Source organism: Chrysemys picta, chromosome 2 (genome assembly GCF_011386835.1).
Source record: "Chrysemys picta bellii isolate R12L10 chromosome 2, ASM1138683v2, whole genome shotgun sequence".
NCBI classification, from domain to species: domain Eukaryota; kingdom Metazoa; phylum Chordata; order Testudines; family Emydidae; genus Chrysemys; species Chrysemys picta.
The window spans coordinates 92,598,769-92,616,875 of record NC_088792.1 but is presented as its reverse complement, the minus strand read 5'-3'; the positions used below and the strand labels follow the sequence as shown (position 1 = coordinate 92,616,875).

At 42.7% G+C, this 18,107-nt stretch overlaps 1 protein-coding gene across 2 annotated transcripts in view; it reads right to left on the bottom strand.

Annotated features, from left to right (window-relative positions):
• The window catches only part of NPSR1 (neuropeptide S receptor 1), a 97,464-nt gene that overhangs the window by 24,759 nt on the left and 54,598 nt on the right, over positions 1 to 18,107 (bottom strand). For both annotated transcript variants that reach the window (XM_005307224.5, XM_024109666.3), the window contains exons 4-5: positions 15,985 to 16,078; positions 9,704 to 9,905 (exon numbers count right to left, since the gene is read on the bottom strand). In XM_005307224.5, coding sequence (XP_005307281.2) covers positions 9,704 to 9,905; positions 15,985 to 16,078 — 296 coding nt within the window. The remainder of the gene's footprint in view (positions 1 to 9,703; positions 9,906 to 15,984; positions 16,079 to 18,107) is intronic.

Sequence of the window (18,107 nt, the reverse complement as noted above, 5' to 3'; positions counted from 1 at the left end):
AAAAGAGAGAGAGTGTGTGTAAAAGTAAGATTGGCCTACCCTCGGACTTGGGAGACAGAGGTTCAAGTCACTGCTCTGCCACAGGCTTCCTGTGTGACCTTGGAGAAGTTACTTAGCTTCTGTGCCTCAATTCCCCCCTCTGTAAAACAGGGGAAATAGAACTTCCCTATCTCACAGCGCTTTTGTGAGGATAGAGAAAGATTTTGAGGTGCTCGGGGACTATGGTGAAAGGGGCCACACAAGTATCTAAGGTTGTATTCATGTAGCACATTTTCTTCTGTTCAGTGATTTCATATCAAAATACTGCAATAGCATCTTCCATACAAACTGTATCCACCAAAATTATAAGCTAAATAATGCAGTTAGAAAGTTAAAATATAATTGTAATAGCAAAGATAGTGATACATTAAGAGGGATAGATAAGGGAGAAAAATGTATATTCAGCTGATGGATCTAAAAATAGTGAAAGCAGTAAAGGAGAAATAGTCTGTGTGTGTGTGTGTGTGTGTGTGTCCCCTTGTCTGAGATGTTGCAGTGCTGGAATCTCCTGGAAGATTTCTGTATTAGATTCTACATTGCCCTGGCAGTATCCTTCTCCAAAAAGAAGTAGGAAGTTGAAGTTTTTGGAGTTCTGATGTTTTCCATATTGCAACCTCTGGCCTGAGCCAGAACCTTTAAGAATTTTTACTGAATGGGTAGGCATATGTGAGTTCTCTGCAGGCTTCCAAAATATTATGTTTGGAATTAACTATCTGCAAGAGACCATGATATTCACCTACAGAGCGGAAGGCTAATGTCATTCAAGGAGTATAACCACTTGAAACCACAATCATTGTGAGCTAACATGGAGCCCTCCCTTACACACACACACACACACACACACACACACACACACACACACACACACACACACACACGCTTGTCTGTTTGGACAAGAACTAATCACCTAGCTCCATTGCTTAATTCTATAGCTGTGTCTTCAACAAAAACAATCAGCTCAATGCCATTCCAAATACCGTCTGTAAATTTGTTTCAATTGATGTAGTTGGTCCAGTTATACCAATGTCCATTTCAGGATTAGGCCCTTTCCTTTCAAACTCTAAGGGACAAATGTTACGCAGCACCTTTTTAAAATGGAAGGCCATGTTGATTCTGGTCACTTTCTTTTCACCCATTGTCCCCTTTTCTTCCTTTGCTGCCTTTTTCTTCAACGTACTTTAGTGTCTCTTGAAGATGTGATTTTATTTATTTTTTACAGACTGGATTTTCTTATGAACAAGAGTAAAACCACAATTAATATTTCCACTTTTCTGGTTTTGTCTCACTGCCCCTTGGCCGCCCCTTCCCCCCTGCCCCCCCCCCACCTAAGAGCCGGACCTGCTAGCCACTTCCGGGGCACAACGCAGTGCCAGGACAGGTAGGGGCTAGCCTGCCTTAGACCCGCAGTACCGCCAACTGGACTTTTAATGTTCTGGGCAGCGGTACTGCCCGGAGCTGCCAGGGTCTGTTTTCGAACAGGTGTTCCAGTCAAAAACCGGACAGCTGGTCACCCTAGGGCAGTGCTTCTCAAAGTCGGTCCTCCGCTTGTGTAGGGAAAGCCCCTGGCAGTCCGGGATGGTTTGTTTACCTGCCGCATCCACAGTGGGTTCAGCCGATCACGGCTCCCACTGCTGCGGTTCGCTGCTCCAGGCCAATGGGGGCTGCGGGAAGTGGTGTGGGCTGAGGGATGTGCTGGCTGCCACTTCCCACCACTCCCATTGGCCTGGAGCCGCGATCAGCGGAACCTGCGGCTGCAGCAGGTAAACAAACCGGCCCGGCCTGCCAGGGGCTTTCCCTGAACAAGCGTCGGACCAGCTTTGAGAAGCGCTTCCCTAGAGTATACCAAGGATAATGTTTTGCATAAAAATTATTCAACAAAAGGAAAGGCATTTATGAAATATACATGTAAGCACATTCCCACCTGTGATCTGAGTATAAGGTTTTGAAATGCAGACAGAACGAATATGCCTAACTCTCATTCATGAACCTGCTCCCTCTTTCTTTCCTCCCCCCTGCCCTCCATGCTATGGGCCTAATCCTATAGGGTACTGAGATCCTTCATCTCCCACTATGAGAACACCTGAGTCGTGAATGTCTGTTACCCTGCAACATGTGCACTCATTTACCCCGTGTAAAGAGTATAAAATGCTACCACTCTGCATTGTACAACTCCACCTTGCACAATGTAAATTACTACTACAAAATTCAGAGCAACAGAAAATTAGGCTCTGATTACTGTAGGCATACAATGTGCTCCAGGGCTGGAGCACCCACAGAAAAAAATTAGCAGATGCTAAGCACCCACTGGCAGCCAAGCTCCCCCCTCCCTCCCAGCACCTCCTGTGGATCAGCTGTTCTGCGGCATGCAGGAGGCGCTGGGAGGAATGGGGATGGGGCATGCTCAGGGGAGGGGGCAGGAAGAGGTGGGGAAGGGGTGGGGTGGGGCGGGGCTGGGAGTGGAGTGGAGGAAGGGAGGGAGTGGGATGAGGTGGGGAGAAGGGGTGGAGTGTGGGCGGGGCCTGGGATGAGCAGGGGTTGAGCACCCCTGGGGAACATTGAAAGCCAGCACCCTCATGGCCACCTGTCCCTGCAACTGTAATACAATAAGTATAAATTCATGGTGGAAGGAAGGCTAACGTCTATCTGGTCCTAGGTGCTGTTTGTATTTTCTGGCTTGGCTGGTTGCTCTGCAAGTGAAGCACTTTTATTGCAATTCATTTCTTAATGTCAATGAGCATTGGATTGATGGGGAGTTAAGGGTGCTCAAATTCTCCTAAGAGGTTCTTTGCACTGTACAGGAGTGAACCTATGTACAAAGGTAGCTTCTCATTAGAAAATGCCAGGATAAAACAAAGTACATTTTGTTACAGTTCAGAGTGACTGCACCTGTATTTTCCCCCTCAGTGGCCCACCCAGGGCATCCACTCAGGCTTCCAGCTTCCAAGCTGTTACCTCTCCTGGGTGGAAACCTGCTCTGTCCTCTCTCCTGTCTGACTAGGGTATTGCCTGGCTGCATAGTTCCCTGCCTTCACTGTGTTTTCTCAGCAGAGACAGGCTGCCCAAGCACACCTGTTTTCTACCTCATCAGAGACAGACAACAGCATAATTGCTATATTATAAGCTACCACACAGCCCTTTCTGTACAAGCCTATTTTTTTCTTAAGGTAAAAATCACTAGAGAGAAAACATACAAAAAACAATACATGAATGCTAATAAGCTTACTAGAGTTCACCCCAACCCTAATGTAGATTCTGGCAGGAGCAGGAGCAGTCCTTCAAATCACCACACAAGGGGTTTCCTTAATGTTATAAGTGCATCACAGCTTTGGCTCACAACAAGCACACAGTCTTGAGGCCTCAGCAGGTCCAGTCCTTCCAACCCTACCCTAAGGATTGGGGCTCTCCATGGAATAGAAGTCCTGTCCATTTTCTGGATAAGGAAGAAGGCCCTGATCCAGTTTAAAACCAGGCTATTTATGCAAAAAACCTTTCTCTGTCTGTTGGTCCCTGGGGAATCTAGTTTGAACAAGTATATGTTCATCTCTGTAGAGGGGGTGGCTTCAAAGGACTGCTAATGGAGAAAGAACATTAGCATCTGCCCCCTTCCAGAAAAAGTGCATACAATTCCACAATAACCGATATACAATTGAATTTTTAATATGATGTACCCCAAAGATATTAACCCTAATTCAAGAAGTTCTATCTTAATTCAGCAAAGTTAATCTTAACTCCATACAATTTGTTCAGGATACTGTCAGTCTGTTACACATTTCATTTGTTAATGAATTGCATGATGTGGAGGAGTGAAAACCATGTAATGCTTTTCTCACTTATATATGAAATTAGTATAATTAGGAATGTTTAGATTCAAGTATGCTTGTTAATGCATAATTCCACAGATGAAGGATCAAAAAAAAGCTATGATCTAGTCTCTTCAAGTACTTAGGCCATGATTCAGCAAACCCATCCAGTTCAGGAAAGCGCCTAAGTACTGCTTAATTTTGGAATAGATGCTTAAATCTGATGGACCTTAATATGGCTTAAGCACCTGCTTAAAGTTAAGCAGGGAACAGGGATGGAAATGGATTTAAGCACATGCCTAAGTACCTTCCTGAACTGAAGCCTTATTTAAAAACACATCTCAATATATTATATTTTGAATTAGAGGTGTATTTAAAGACTCCTTGCTTGCTTTCTGATTCTGACTAGCTAGATACATTTAAGTCTGACTGCTAGACACAGTACAACTTTACAGTCAATGTATGTTATCAGCCACTCCCTATGACATTCTATGTAATGAGAAGTGTACCAACATGACTAGGAAAGGGACGTTGATATCTATAATAGAGGATGTAGGAGTTTTCCCATGGAAAACTTCTAAATTTCAGACACAATTTCCTGAATTTTAGCAGTTCTTAAGACATTCCTGACCTCAAAATTATTCCCAAATTGTCTGTTTCTCTAGAATTTTGTCCTAGAATTGCAGTATAAAACATTACCCACAAAAGACACTATGCTTTTAAATTGCTTTGTATGTACCTTGTTTATCCTTTTTTGTTCTCTAACTTCATTCAAGTTTCATTCTTATTTAAAACTAGGCTACCTTTAGAACGCTAAAATGTACAAGAAGAAACAATCCTTCCTGGGATGAAAGAATGATCCAGCAGGTGTTTTCCATCTGAGGCTTTTTTTTTTTAAGAGGAACAAATGACAACTTTGTTACAGCTGTGCAATCTAGAGCAGAGGATGGATGACTTAACAAAGTTAACTCTGCTATGAGCAGAATTCAAAAGTTATTGCTTTTCTCTAGAGAATGACTTGAGGCCAAGTTGTATCAGCAAAAGCTTTGGTTGACAGATGCTCAGCTGAAATTGATGGTTTGAGCCACCAAAGGCCCCATGATCTTACAGTTAGTTTGTTCTGCTGGAGATGGCAGTTGCTCCTGGAAGCTGCAGAACCAATCTCTGTGACAAAACAATAAAGCTACACAACACTAATTGCCAAAGAATCTGCAAACACAACACATCAAGCTACATCATCACATGTTCCCATCACTTTACATCAGCACCAATAGGCTTTAGCATTTGGCTTACCTAGGCTGTACTATTGCAGTCTGGATGAGATGATCACAACATTATCTGCTGCCACTTATGGTATAATGAAACAAAAAGCTGATAAAGGCCCACATGCTTCCTGCATCATCTGTGGGATAGATCAGACTGGTACTACTGTGTCTAATGAGAATTGGTTGAGAGAGAGACACACACACAATAGCTCTTCTGTCATGTCATATAGGATGACTCACCAATTCATGTTGCCACAACTGTGCTTGTCTATTAACTTAATGAGGGACAGAGACAACTAAGAAACCCTCTTGGAATATTTATTCCAGAAGACAATAAAAGAAACAAAGCAAAACAACAAAGACTGGCTCCACCAGCCAGGAGAATCTACTGCTATGTATCCTGGGACCGACATGGCTACAGCTACACTCCATACTGCTACCTGTGGCATTTTCAAGGCTGTTAAGAAATGTGGTTCCTTGTCTAGATCAGCAGCAGTGGTCTAGATTGTGTGTCTAACGCCACACTTCTCTGGATAATTACACATAGGACAAACACACACTTTCATATGGTGGAGCTGCTTCTTTCACTCACAGGTAGGGTTCTGTGTCTGAGGTTAAATAGTTTCTGTAGCTCTGGAAATTCCATCTGTCTAGTCACTATGTATATCCAAAATAATAGTGAATACAAGTTAACCATGTATTTGTGGTATTGAGGGAGCCTATTTAATGTTTCTCTTCCCCGTTCTTTAGTGGTTTCCCCAAGCTTTAGGTAGACTAGAATCACAACGTTAACAGTGTCTTATGGGAAAGGACTACCTGAGCTGTACCTTTAGCCATAAATCTATACTGGTCTTAGCCTCTGAGGCTAAGGAATCAATGATCTCTCCTGGGGATAGACAAGGAATATCCCTCAAAGCAGACTAAAACCAGAAGTATACTTAAATAAAGGAAAATGTATTAGAAAATTGACTCAAGTTCAAAGACATAAGGAACAAAAATGCTTAGGTCTAAGGCTGTATCCAGCCTTGGCTAGGTAGGCCAGAAGCTCTGAATTTACAGGAGAGAAGTAGAGTATGAGTCAACCTCTAATTCATAAAACACTCAGCCTGTGTCTATTCTGCTCTTTTTCAGGGTCTTCTCTCTCTCACTTCTGTTACTAGCCACCTAACCAACTTCTAGTATCCATGATGATTGGCCCCATACTCTCCTTTGGGTGACTTACTGTACATTCTTCCTACTTCTCCACCTGAGGGACATTAGGATATGTTCACACCACAATAAAAAACCTACGGTACCAAGTCTCAAAACCGTGGTCAGTTGACCTGGGCTTGTGGGGCTAAAAATAGAAGGATAGACATTCTGGCTCAGGCTGGAGTGTGGGCTCTGAGATCAACCCTCCTTGTGGGATCTCAGATCCTGGGCTCTGAGGTGAGTTCTCTCCTGGGATGCCACATGGAACTGGGGTTACCACTGAGCCCTGTGACCCACCAGCCTGGGCTCCCTCTCTCATTGTGTTGCTGTGAGATGCTGCAGACCCACTCCCAGCCCTACACTTCCACCAGCATTCACACAGGTAGGGACACAGCCAGCTACAGTTACATACATAATAGTATTACTGTGAAGAACATGGGGTGCAGTGTCACCGTGGGGTCTCAGATCCTGGGCTCCAGCCTGAGCCCAAATGTCTATACTACAATTTTAGAGCCCCGAAGCATGAACTAGTAATAGCCATGTCGTAGGTCTCTTATTGCAGTGTAGATGTACCCTTAATTTATTTCCTTGCTTAAAGAGATTCTGAGCTATTAGATTGAATCACTTCAAATTACATTTGGGGCTCTCCAGTTGCTTGCTCAGATTGCTTCAATACACAATGTTAATGGTTTACCATTCAGGCCAACTAGCTTGTTGCTCTGCCTTTCCAACCAGATCAAATAGCTAATATAGCAGTATAGTTAATTACAGAAATACTGTCCTACAAAATTGCTTTCCTATTTCTCTAACAAATAGGGCACCCCTTAGTCACTATCCAATTTCCCAGATGATACTTTATTTGTATCATCTTCATTGAACTGCTTCCAGGCTATAAATGTCTGAAATATCCTGTTCAGATAATCATAGAAGTTTCCTCTGGCCTTAACCTGACCCCCCCACCCCAATCTGACCTGCTGTATAACACGGGCCTTACACCCAGTGATTACTGCAAGTGAAATGGAAAGGAACAACTTTGTATCTGATTCTCTTCTCATTTACATGGATGTAAAGCAGGAGTAACTCAACTGAAATAAAAGGAGTTACGCTGTAGTAAAACCAATGTGAGATGAGAATCAGTCCTAACTTAAAGCATGAGACGTAATAAAAAATGAAACACTTGACCCAGGAATAGTCCTGTAAAGCAAATACATGTAAGGCCTGATCCTATTCCCATTGAATGGGAGAGCCGATCCTTAACAGGCACCTTTGTCCTGAAACCATTTCCTTTTGAAGAGCAAACGCAGGAATTTGCCATGTCAATAAATATCCATCCCCATGAACTTCACAGTGATGGACCCATTCACTTCTCAAAATGCTCTCTTGTTGCCATTCCTGTGCATGGCTTACTAAATTCAGCTCTTTCTATAGACTTCTGTCAGGCCTTTGATTCAGTGCATTGAGTATGTTTGTGGCTCTGCAGAGACAACTCTGCATGCGTAGAAATAGTGTCATTGATAGAGCTCTACAGTGGAACAGAAGGCTGTGTTTGAGACAGAGGCAGATACACCATGTGGTTTCCTGTCTCCATGGAAGTTCAGCAAGACTGTGTTTTGTCACAGTTGTTCAATATCTGCACTGATTGGTTGATTCATAAGTTTGAGGAGGCAGCTGTTGGCATTGCGCTGAATACCATTCTGCTTTCAGATTCTGACTATGTTAATAGTGTCTGGTTGGCTCGTCTGGTAAATCATTGCAGCGGATGGTGGATTTGGGTGGGCAAGAAGCAGCGTGCATTTGTCTGGTTATTAATCAGAATAAAACAGAGTTCCTGGCCATTGCTATCAAGAAGCCTCCAGCTCCAATGTTAACTCTCTGGATGGGACATTGAGCTGGTGGCAACTATCAAGTACTTGGGCAGAATCATAGACAGTGCTGGAGGATGCTTGCAAAATGTAGACGCTCATATAACAGAAGCTGTTGCCATATTTCAGGACCTTCTATGGCCTCTGTGGGGACATTGTGACATCAAGCTTGCAATAAAGCTGCAGAGCTATAGAACCACAGTTATATAAACTCTGTATCAATGCTGCCTCCATCAGCACTGGTTTGGTTTCAGTAGCTTTCTTAGTACAGAGATTGGAATGAAAGACCAATGAATTGCAAAGCATGTGCATCAAGAGATGCTGCTACACAGCTGGTGATCACATGGGCTGCAAAAGGCTTCAGTGGCATGATAAGATTGCCGGTGTTACAGACAGACTGAATAACTAGCCAGCCCACCATAAGGAGTTAGCCAGAGATCAATCTGGTTGATCCTTGAGCTGCAAGGAGGCACGTCCCTTTGGGATTTGCCATGATGATCCATTACGTAATGAATGGTCACACGAGAGCTATTGAAATTTATGTAGTTTGCATGCTGTGTCTCCCTTGCATTGCATATTGGGAGTGATGCAGCCATTACTTTAGTCTAGTCTCAGTCCAGAAAGTATGTAGTTTACAACAGAATATTTACATTTATCCTTGCCATGTAGAAATGAACCAATAGTCCAACTACTCCAGTATTCTGTCCTTAACAATGACCAATGGCAGATGCCTCACAGGAAGGCATTAGACCCCTCAAATCTTGCCTCTCCAATCCCCTAAGTGCAGTTTGGGCTATCAGGAAATCCATGTTCTGCTGCAGACTTTCCGTGCGACACTGGGCAAGTCACATAACCTTTTTGTGGCTCAATTTTTCCCCACTTGCAAAATGGGAATAATAATTACCTACCTCACTGGAACGTTAGAAAAATTTTAATTCATTCATGTTTTTAAAGCACTTTGAGATCCGCGGGTGGACGGTGATCTACAAGTAGAGTATAAAATTGTATTTATTTATTATTATGCACCCAATTGTACAACACTATCATGGGGGAGGAGGGAAGAAAACTTCCTTACCTCTACTGGTAATCAATTTTTTGATACACTGACATGAAATTGAAAGTGTCCTCACTCCCTAAGTTTTAGGGTAACTAGAGTAAATGCTGTTTCTGTTCTTTTATTAAAAATATTCTTCAATAAATATAAAGGGAAACAGCATATGATAAAGAGTCCTTTAAAAAGCCTGCAGTTATGGAGAGTCATCCACTTGTGGATTCTATTTTTGTCCAGATAAATGTTGATAACTATTACTCTTGGCAACTTTTATGCAATATTAAGTGCAGGGGCTCATACAGTAGGAGAGACCCGTTAATAAAATGGACAAGTATGGAGTTCTACTCTGGATCAGTTATATCAAATCCGTTTAGGATAAAACATTTATATAAAACAAATGCCAAATTAATTAGTTTTAAAAACTGCCTGCACACCTGCCAGCTAGCTGTTTTCAGCAGGTATCCATTGTGTATAGTATCCCTACCGGGTCCTTACCTGATGATAATCAAAGGAATGAAATATACCAGGAAAGCGACCACAGTCATGTAGGGTATCCAGTAGGAGTCATCAGGCCAGAGGGCCCAGCACTGCACTTCCCCATTGGATAGCTGCCGTTTCCCAAATATAATCAGAGTTGGAATCGAAAACAGGAAAGAGAGGCTCCATGCCACCATGATGAGAACTTTCGCCTGCCTTTCTGTTCAACAAATCCAAACAGATTTTTGTTAGCATAGTTTCTGGCCCTTCTGTGATGTTTCTTTGGACATATACATCAGCCTAAAGGAAGGATGGGTAGGGGGGAATTCTAATTTCCAGGCTGATGCTGAAAATGGAAGGAGCTTGTCAGCTAATGTTATGACTGAATTTTTTGATTTCTTTGTTACTTTTGTAACAGAAGTCAGTTGATCAAGAAGTCAAGTGCTCTGTCAAAGACCCAGGTCACTGGCAACAAGTCAGAAATATAAGCTTTTAGAGATACCACCTAGACAAAGAAGTTTCTTCAAACAAGGATGGTATGAATTTGTGCAGAAGTGCCCACTTGTCTGGGCAAAGCAAGGTTGAGGTCAACATGATGGCATGTCAGAAACAAAAGAAGCCTTCGCCCTGCAGGTGACAGAGGAAGGATGTTCTTATGACTTTAACCAGCACTGCAAGATGTAGATACTGAATTTTGAGAGAGTGGGCCAGCTAGTCAATGGAGCTACACTGACTTACTGCAGCCAAGGATCTCACTTACTGAGAATGCTGGAGGATTGCAGGTAGAAAGTTCAATGGGAAAATCATATCTCAAACTGCCTGGGTACTCAGATATTTTGACAAGTGTTGGTCTAAATCCCCAGATGACTGATTGTATGCTGAAGTAGAAAATCCCATTAAATTGTGCCCAGCAGGAGGCTATTTTTAAAATCTATACTCCTTGAAGCTCAATCATTTTAAAAGAGCACTATACAAGTAAATAGAAGCATTTAAAAATTTTTTTGCGGCAGCCAACATCAGCTATAATATTTACCCTTACTTTTAAATATTACACATGATCAGCACAATAGAAGCTTGATTATCTAAAGTGCTTTGAGGAGATCCGTAACATTTAGATCCGTGGTTTTCAAACATTTATGTTGCATACCCCTTTTCAAATGTTGTCTACTCCAGAGGTTCTCAACCTTTTTCTTTCTGAGGCCCCCCCCCAGCATGCTATAAAAACTCCACAGCCCACCTGTGGCACAATAACTGGTTTTCTGCATATAAAAGCCAGGGCCAGCGTTAAGGGGTAGCAAGCAGGGCAATGGCCTGGGGCCCCACGCCACGGGGGGCCCCATGAACTACATTGCTCAGGCTTCAGCTTCAGTCCTGGGTGGTGGGGCACAGAGACCTGGACTTCAGGCCCATGCGGTGAGGCTTCGGTTTTCTGCCCTGGGCCCCAGCGAGTCTAATGCTGGCCTTGCTTGGAGGCCCCTTTGAAACCTACTCAAGGCCCCCTAGGGGGCCCCGGACCGCACTCCCTTGGGTTGAGAGCTACCGATCTGCTGCATACCCCCATCTGAGATAGTTTCATACTATATCTACGATTAAATTGCCAAGTCTTACTAAATAAAATACGTTGTCTGCCATTATAGGATTTTTCTTGTGTACACCCTGCTGAGAGCTCGTGTACCCCAGTTTGAAAACCACTGATTTAGATAAACAAGAGGGTTAGATGAAGGAGGTAAATATTATGCAGGGAGAAGGATTATGTAAAGAAATACTGAGTGATAACAATTACGTTTAATGAAAAGAAAATTGAGGGTACATATTGGGAATCATCTCCTGACAGATCTTTCAGTTAACCAGGAGATGAGGTTGAAAGTCCAAATGTTTGCAACTCGACTAGGCAAAGTGCTAGAAAATATTCTGGAGAAAAACCTGAACTGGCAGAAAAATAGGCTAGATAACCTTCAAGGTCTTTATCTCAGATTTCTATAGGAACTGCTTATTTGCAATGAAGAACTGAGGCAGCAAGGTTGTCTAGTGGCTAAAATATTAGAATAAGGAGCTAGGAATATGAAGCTCTAACTTTTGGCTCTCCCATAGAATTTCTTACTGGCCCTGTGCAGCCTCTATAACCAGTTTTTCTCAGTATACCCGCCTGTAAAATGAGTCCAATAATACTTAACTGTTGTCCCTCGCTAAGGCAGGGTGTATGTGTGTGTACACAGGCATCACATGTGTTTAATTATGGCCAGATTCTAATACCCTTAATTACCACAAGCAGCATCTTACTCAAGTAGTCCCTCTGAAATCAATGGAGACACTCATGGTGGAGGTACATCAGAGTCTGGTCTGCTATGTCTGAAGAACTTTGAAATTAAGGCATGAAAGGTGCTATGTAATGTAAAGGGTTTATGTCCAGAGTTCTGATGTGATCATGCGAGATCCTGCTCAATGCACATCAGTGACATTATTTTTCTTTTCCTTTTAAAAACCTCCTAATTACAAATTAAAGTAGCGTTCTGAGAAATTCATGTCTCTTGCTTGTTTTTTGTATTATAATTTTTTTTCTTTGTTTGCCATTAATGAAAATTTCTATTAAGAGGCTTTGGAATTTTCTTCCTTGCCCCTGGCTCCAACAGACCTTGTGCTTTTGGAGTACATGGCAGGGCTTGTTTCACAGTCTTTCTCTGAGGGCTTGTCTTAACTGGAGTGTTAAGGATGGTGTGGATCACTCAAGCCAACTCTTAAGTTAGCCTAGCTCAAGTGAGAGCAATTCCATTGTGCTGCTCACGTGTTGTTTTGCAGTGTTTAGATTAGTTGCACAGAGTAGCTGTGTCCCCACTGTAATACTAGCTCCAGTGCCATTAACGCTTGCGCTTCCACCCACAACCCCTGATGGGCCAGCTAGCTCATGCTCAAAACCAGAGGCAGATTAGGGTTTGTGGGCCCTAGGCCAGAGAAAGTGGGGGCCCCTCCCCACCCCTTCTGCCTGCAGTTCCCCCCCTGCTGGGGAAATGGAGTCAGGGTGCAGGGGCTTGTCCCGCCCACCCAGTGCTCCTGTTGGGGAGTTGGTTCGAGGCACGGGGGCTTCTCCCACTCCCTAGCAGGAGCACCAGGCAGGCAGAGAAGGGCATGCCCCTGTGCCCCGACCCCACTCCACGGCAGGAGCACTAGGCAGAGCGGGTCATGGTGTGGGGTGCCCATTTTTCCAGGGGCCCCAATTGGCCAGGGCCCCTGGGCACGGGCCCCCCTTGGCCCAGTGGCTAATCCGCCACTGCTCAAAGCACCACTAAACTTGACCTAGAAATTTCTGTGTGAACAGGCCAGTATAGGGTAGCTGCCTTACATGTGTTCTTGTTTTTTGTAAATGCTCCAGTGCCTCGTGGCTGCTGTATCCTATAATTAGACTATGTAAAGTATAAATAAAACCTGTCTCTGAATAGGATGTTTTAATTGACAGATTTGAGAAACTTTTCTTTTACGAAAAATAAAATCATGACTTTGCTGGTTTAAAATGAGATTTGGATGTATTGTAGTGGTCATGGATAGAACTTGGGAATTTCAAACTTATAAATTCTAATCCCAGCTCTGACAGTGACTCTTTATGGCTTTGATCATGTGACACTGTGTCTCAGCTCCATTTTCCCTGTCTAAAACTGAGACAGTATCACTTACTGAATACGCCAAGTTGTTGAGGATTAATTATATAATGTTTGAACAGCTCTCTAAATATGAAAGAACTGTTTAAAAGGTCTGATTCTAGATGATCATTATCCTACCATTCTTTATTGCATGTTTTATTATTTCTGATGTGTTTTGTTATTGAATTAGATGTTGTGTATAGAGTAAAAGTTGGGGTTAGGCTATGGGCGGGACTTGATTTTCCACTGTCTTGCACCTTCTCTAGTCATTAACACCCATGCAAAGTGAGAGTAAAACACTTATCTTACTGTCAAAACTATTTTTTGCCAAGCACAACCTTTTTCAAAGCACTTTCCTGTCCTAACCTGATGTTAGTAACCATAGTCTCTGGTCTAGCACTAGATCTTGAACTCCTTCACAAAGGATGTTAAGTATACTTCTTTTCCTTTGCCTGCTTCTTTGCTATTTGCTGGTATGCATGTGGTCACTCCTGATTCTCTTACTAAAATTCACTATTTGGCTGGCATCATACCAGTAGGGTGACCAGATGTCCTGGTTTTATAGGCACAGTTCCAATATTTGGAGATTTTTCTTATATAGGCACCTATTACCCCCCACTCACGTCCCGATTTTTCACACTTGCTATCTGGTCACCCTACATACCACTGACTAACAAAAATCTGGCCATGCACCTGAATGAAGCAGCATGCTTTGCAAAGGACTTCTTCTCATTTGTGTCCATTGTAAATTCAGAAGGCTCTCCCAAGGTGTGTTTGCAGCTTGGCAGTCAGAATAAAATAGAAGGGTTAAATGCTGATTCACTGAGCTACTGCACTACAAGGGAGGGGGTTTGCTTCCCTTTCCCTGGAGTCAATTGGTGGCTCTTGGGTGGGGGAGATGGGGGGGAGGAGAGAGGACAAAGGAAATTGGCCCATGGGATTGTGGAATACTTCTAGTGAACTCCCAAGTCGGGGGTGGAGGGGACTGCATCTACATTGCAAAGCAATAGGGTATGAACACTGGGTCTTCTCATGACTCTGGTTCAAACCCTCCAACCTCATGCACTCCTAGGATCCTGGGTCTGAGCCTGAGTTTGAGAGAGGTGTGTAGACAGAAAGGAGCTTTGTGCTCAAGCCTGAGTCTGAGCCTAGGCTTCCGTTGCAGTGTAGACGTAGTAAGGCAGCATGCAAAACTTGGACCTCAATAGGTCATTAGCAACAAGTCTGAAAAAATAGGCTTGCTCCTTTTCAATCTGATAAATTATTCTGCGGCCCTTGGCATCAAGGGTATTATATCAAATACAGAGAGAACTTGATTGGGCATGTCAAGGATAACTCTGCATGGGACAAAGAATACTACCCTCCTCGTGGAAGGAAAGGAAAAGATAGCTATGATATGGGATTAATTCTTTAATGTAAATAATTTGCTATAATATGAAGCCTGTATTGTAGCTATTTATATATCTACGAAGATTAAGTTATAAATTCCTCACCATTAAACCCCTAAACCGAGGAGGAAGTCTAATAACTACTGCTCTTTCTATTTCACAAATGAAGATGCTGTGGTACTGGCAGTGAGGTTCACCTGCTCCACAGTTAGGCCCTCAAATAGCTGGTCAGAATTTAAATAATGTTGAGCACCCAACAGCTCCCCTTAACTTCTGCAGGAACTGGTGGCTGCTCAGTACTTTTGAAAATCTGCCCACTGGAGCTGAATTTTAGCCCCCTGGTTTTGAAAATGTCCTAAGTGCCTAAACAGGGCAAATATTAGGATAAACTTCAGATTGGTATTTGATCTTATTCATGTGCCTAAATCACACAACTACCTAATCTGATGGATTCATAGATATTGTTTTCAGGCCAGAAGGGACCATTAGATCAGCCAGTTTGACTTCCTGCATAACACAAGTCAGAGAATTTTACCATGACACTTGTAATGAGTACAATAATTTGAGTTTTGATTAAAGCATATTTTAAAGAAAGCAACCACTGCTGTAATCCTTGTTCTTCCTCACCTCATCCCATCCCTACCGCTTTCCCCCAACACATCATATTTAATATTGTAAACTCTTTGAGTATGGAAACACCCTTCTGTAGTGTACAGCAGCCAGCATGCTTTTGAGTGTTGTAAAATTAATAAAAATCATAAAATTATTCCCAACATCTCTCTACACCTTCTGAATGTCACTTATCATGGAAAAGAACTACCCCTTTACAGATGGTTAAAACTCAACCTCTCCCAACCCCAATAATTTCATATAATGAGCCAGCAGACTGGAGGAGCTCATGCTGTATTTAATAATGTATTTATTTCCCCAGTTTTATCTATTTGCATTGAAAAAGCTCATTCAAACACTATATGTTAAATTAAATGGTCCAAATTAATCCCTGCTGTGATGCCTGTAGTCAATGGAATTGCACTAAGGACAGTTTTTTGTCCATTGTGTATAGTAATTATTTTCTGAAAATGCTGGAAGATAATGGGAAACCTTTACACTTTTTAAAATAGTTTTATTCCACATAATATAATATTGCCAAGACAAGGAATTAATAAAGGATCTTAGTACACTAATCATGATAACACTGCTTTCATTGAAAAGTTGTTTAGTGAAATAAAGATGTTAAAGCCACATCTAGAGCAGTAGCAAGGTACAAAATTTCTCCTACCTCCCTGAAGGAACTTCATTGGATAAACTATGGCATGGTAACGGTCTATGCTGAGTGAAACCAGAACATAAGTTGAGGCATACAGAAGGACAACCTGAGGTAGAAGAGGAAAAAACAACAACACACTTATAAGCAATTTAAATTACAATGGGTAGAATTCACAAGGGGAACTTAGACTGAGCATTGCAGGGCCTAACTTTTAGGCACCCCGTGTGAAATGTACAGCCCTGAGTTGGATGCCCAGGCTCCCTATACAATGCATGGGGAGAGTTAGGTGTCTAAAAAAGATTCACAAAAGCCAGCACAATAAGTGGAGAGGTGCCTACGCTGCCAATAGGAAATGCTGAGAAGAGGGATGTGGCGTAAACCCCACCCATCAAAGGGAATTAGCTACCTATGTCTGGATTTGAATGAAGTGGTTCCCTCCACTTGGAATTCACAGCCATGAATCCTCTTGTGGAGTTAGGCACCTAAACCAGGTCAGTCCTTCCTCAGGAAAGAAATCTGAGGTGGAGGAGCTGCTGCTCCCACCCCATGCCCAATAACAAGAGCACTCAGTTGCAGTATAGGGGGACACAGGTTCAAATCCCCACTGTGTGAGGGGCAGGTCTCTCAAGCTCTCCTGCTGAAGCTGTGCCACTTTCTCTAAAATACTTAAATAGTCATTGGGCCAGAAAGAGAGAGAAACTGACTCTATAACCCAGGGGCTAGGGCACCGACCTGGGATGAGAAGTTCAAGGCTTTACTCCACTAACTATTTAAACTGGCTTCTGAGCACATCTGCTGGACCAGGCCATCAAGGCAGTGTCCACTTTGTGAATCCTCCTTGGGCATAGGTGCAAGTTAGGTGCCAAACTACTAGTGGTGTCAAGACTGAAGCAGTTGTGTGCATGTCCATTGGCAGAAATTTAGGACTCTGCCAGTGGAAATGTAGGCAGCTCATCAGGTATTCTGAGGATCTACATTTTGGTTGAGGCCACTTTAGGGACATAAGTCCCGCTTATGAATTCCCTCCCCTCCCCCCGTATTTCTCAGTATGTGATATTTGGCAAACACTTAGGGCAAGATTCTGCCATCCTTTCTTTGAGTAGTACCTTACTCCATGAGTAGTCACACTGAAATCAATCAGTGAGACTACCTTCTGAGTAAGGTGCTACAGAGTGGTAGAATCTGTCCCTAAGATTCCATTTGGGATGTCCCCATGTGGAATTGTTTTAGATTGAGGAATATGAACACAGTATTTAAGTAGCATACCCTCTTGCAGCTCATTCAGTTATAATTTCCTCTCCCCGTCTCAAAATTTGGCGGCAGTTGGCAAGGTCCAACAATCATAAAATCAGACACGCAATTTGTATACAAAACAGAAGCCCTATTAAATACCATCATTCTTCATGCTCAAACTTCAATCGCGTGCGGGATTACTAAGAAGATATGGTTGGGCCAGCTAATAAATAACTATTGCTTTTGAGCCTTCTGCCACCCAGACATCCTTACTCGTGAAAATGCAAACCTCACTGTTCAGGATAATTTCTAGAACTGGACCAGATTTTTGCTCCCAATTACATCACTGTGAATTTGAAGTAACAGCACTGATTTCGGTGGAGTTGCTTTGGGTTTACAACAGGCTACAGTGAGATCAGACTCTGGCTTGCTATTTTTGGACTGAGATTAGAAATAGGTGGGGGGGGGGGGGAGAGACATGAAGAGAGAGCTTTTCAAAGACACAAATGTCAGCTAGGCACCCAGCTCCCAGGGAAGATCAATGTGAATTAGGGGTCTCTTTGACATTTTTGATTTTTGCAAAATCTCTCTTGGAGACTAATTACTTTTAAATACTGGTGTTATTGTCATTAAATGGCACTTTTAAAAAGTTCCTATGTTTAGGGAGTAGGAGACAGGGGACTACATACATTTAATGGCTAAGATGCTGGGACAAATTCAGCTCTGATGTAAGCAAATTCAAATCTATTGTCTTGAATGGAATTTGCACCTGCTTACAATTTTCTCCATGACTTTTTCCATTATCATATCTACCATTTAATATATAAGCAGTTAAACTTTCATGCCTTATTCTTTAAATGCCAGTTTTATTAGCTTCTTTGATGATGATTTAAGGGCTTTTA